General features: G+C 36.7%; 1 protein-coding gene across 1 annotated transcript in view; it reads right to left on the reverse strand.

Annotated features, from left to right (window-relative positions):
• Positions 1-1,950: 1,950 nt before the first annotated feature.
• kiaa0825 (KIAA0825 ortholog) overlaps positions 1,951-2,264 on the reverse strand; it is a 115,155-nt gene continuing 114,841 nt past the window's right edge. The window contains exon 24 of the mRNA XM_005722417.1: positions 1,951-2,046. Coding sequence (XP_005722474.1) covers positions 1,951-2,046 — 96 coding nt within the window. The remainder of the gene's footprint in view (positions 2,047-2,264) is intronic.

Below are 2,264 nucleotides of genomic sequence, written 5' to 3' on the forward strand. Positions count from 1 at the left end.
TTACATCTTACCTTTTGTCCTGTTTAACATAATGAACTAACCCTTTTTTGATTCTTCACCTCGTACCCATAGGCATCGGTGTCCTGTAGGAAAAAGCTGTTGGAAATGTGTAATATCAAATGGACTGGCAGTTCTCAAGCATTTTTCTAGTTTAGTCTGACTCCTTGGTGCACTCGGACACAGAACTGTTCTTACAAAACATGAGAAAGTGACATTGTTTAGAGCCTGTTACAGTATATCCAAAGGGAAAGGAGGGTAACTTGATTGAAACTAGACTTGCCAGACTGATACTGATACTATGTCACAGGTGATTTACTAAAAAACTACTATATCTGCCACATACTGCTCACCTGAATCAGGTGCCTGCAGCTTTACTTCACACTTTTTGCTGCAGATGTCCTACTGGTGTCCTACTTTTTATTGGCTTTGAATTGAAACAGTCTCTCTGGAGAGTCGCAGTTCATCTTTTTTCTCAAGTAGAGCAATGGCAGTACCGCAGAGAGATCTAAATAACAACTAAAAGTGGCACGGATAATCACTCAGTGTGACAGGACAAGGGAGATGGACAGTCTGTGCTTGCAGTAGACCACACGTATGGGCATGAGGGACGGAAATGTCTAACAAATGCATCATCAGTTTAGAAATTGAAAGCCAAAGAGGAGCTGGGAGTTGACATAAGGAACAAACATATATAGTACGGCTCTAGCTCAAAGATATTCTTCATGTTGCTCACCACATGTTGATGAAAACACACGGATGAGCATGCAAACAAAGATTCTACGGTGAGCATTTACAGTGGAAAATGCACGAGACTGAGAGTAATCAATTCAAAACTAAAAATGCTGCAACGGCTCATTCTTTCTACACATGCAATCAAGACATCAGGGATTCTAAAAGGATTATGTAGGTGTGGTAATCCCCAACTAAATATGCATTATAAAACATGTTTTGTTTTGTTTTTTCATAATACTTTGTTGTGAATTAACTGTCACTTTCATTGAGACTTGTCTTCTGAGTCTATCACTTGAATCTAGTGGAAATACATATTTAATAAGTGAACAGGCGCTCGAAAAACAGAGAGCAGAAAGCAGTTATCAAAAAAAATATGTATTTGGCTAGCTAAATATATATTATTTTTTCTGCAAAACAATAATAAAACTGTTTTGTTGGTGCATTAAATACAGTAAATTAAAAAAAAGGAAAGAAGAATGTTGTTTTCTTCTTGTTTAGCCCTTTTTTGTGTGTGACAAAAGCAGAAATAAATTGCTGAAGATTTTGTTGTCTTTTGTATTCTCTAAGTGGTTTGATGATTGTAACCCTGCTACATTTGCATCAATAATCTAGTTAAGGGTAAAAAGAAACATGTTTTTTTGCAACAGGAAATGGTTTCCTCCTGTTTCAAAGACACTGGGGTGTGTAGCAGTCTTTGTGAGCTGAAATTGCACTCTTATAGATAAAAAGAACAGAATTTGAGTTGATAAATCTCTTTTTTTGAACATCAGGTATAATTGGGGACACATATGTACTCCAAAACATAATACTAATATCATAATCACAAAGATTATAAATCACTGATTCAAAGAGATCACATATATGTAAAGAAGGAGAATATTCACAGGTGAGGTAGGATTATGCCTTTGTTTTCATTTTTAATTCTAAAAAAATCAGTCTCCATCTCATAAGTAACAAAATATGGACATATATGGGAAAAAAAAAACAGTGAACAAGTGTGTTACGCAGTTTATGGGGAAAATACTGACAGATATTTCATAGACAGACAGATTTGGAGGACACATTGTTATCAAAACATACTTCATCTCGCTTCCCAACCATAATAAATTGATGTTTTCTTTCAGGAACCAGGAGAAAGTATGCTGACATCAGTGTCTTTACACTCACTGTCTCAAAAAAAAGGAAGGGAAAAAAAAAATCTTCAACTACCTACAATGATCACACAGTCCCATCTTGTCCCAGGCAAACAAATCCAGGCTCTCCATTTCCCCAGAACTGATTTCTGTCGGCGTGCTCTAAAAAGATGAAATGCATCTGATGCAGCACAGAAAAGCACAGAGAGTTTGTCTGAGGTATGTGTATAAAGAGGGAGGCACCATCTCTCACACACTTTTTTGTTTCTTGCCCTCTCTCTCTCTCATTTTCTCATGCACACACATATGCAAATTTGCAGAATTCAGTACATGTGCAAACCCAATTACACCTACAAATGTGCAAACACACATCCCCACATATATACACACTGTAATACC

Source organism: Pundamilia nyererei, unplaced genomic scaffold (assembly GCF_000239375.1).
Source record: "Pundamilia nyererei isolate P.nyererei 1_Seehausen unplaced genomic scaffold, PunNye1.0 scaffold00006, whole genome shotgun sequence".
In the NCBI taxonomy this organism is placed as follows: domain Eukaryota; kingdom Metazoa; phylum Chordata; class Actinopteri; order Cichliformes; family Cichlidae; genus Pundamilia; species Pundamilia nyererei.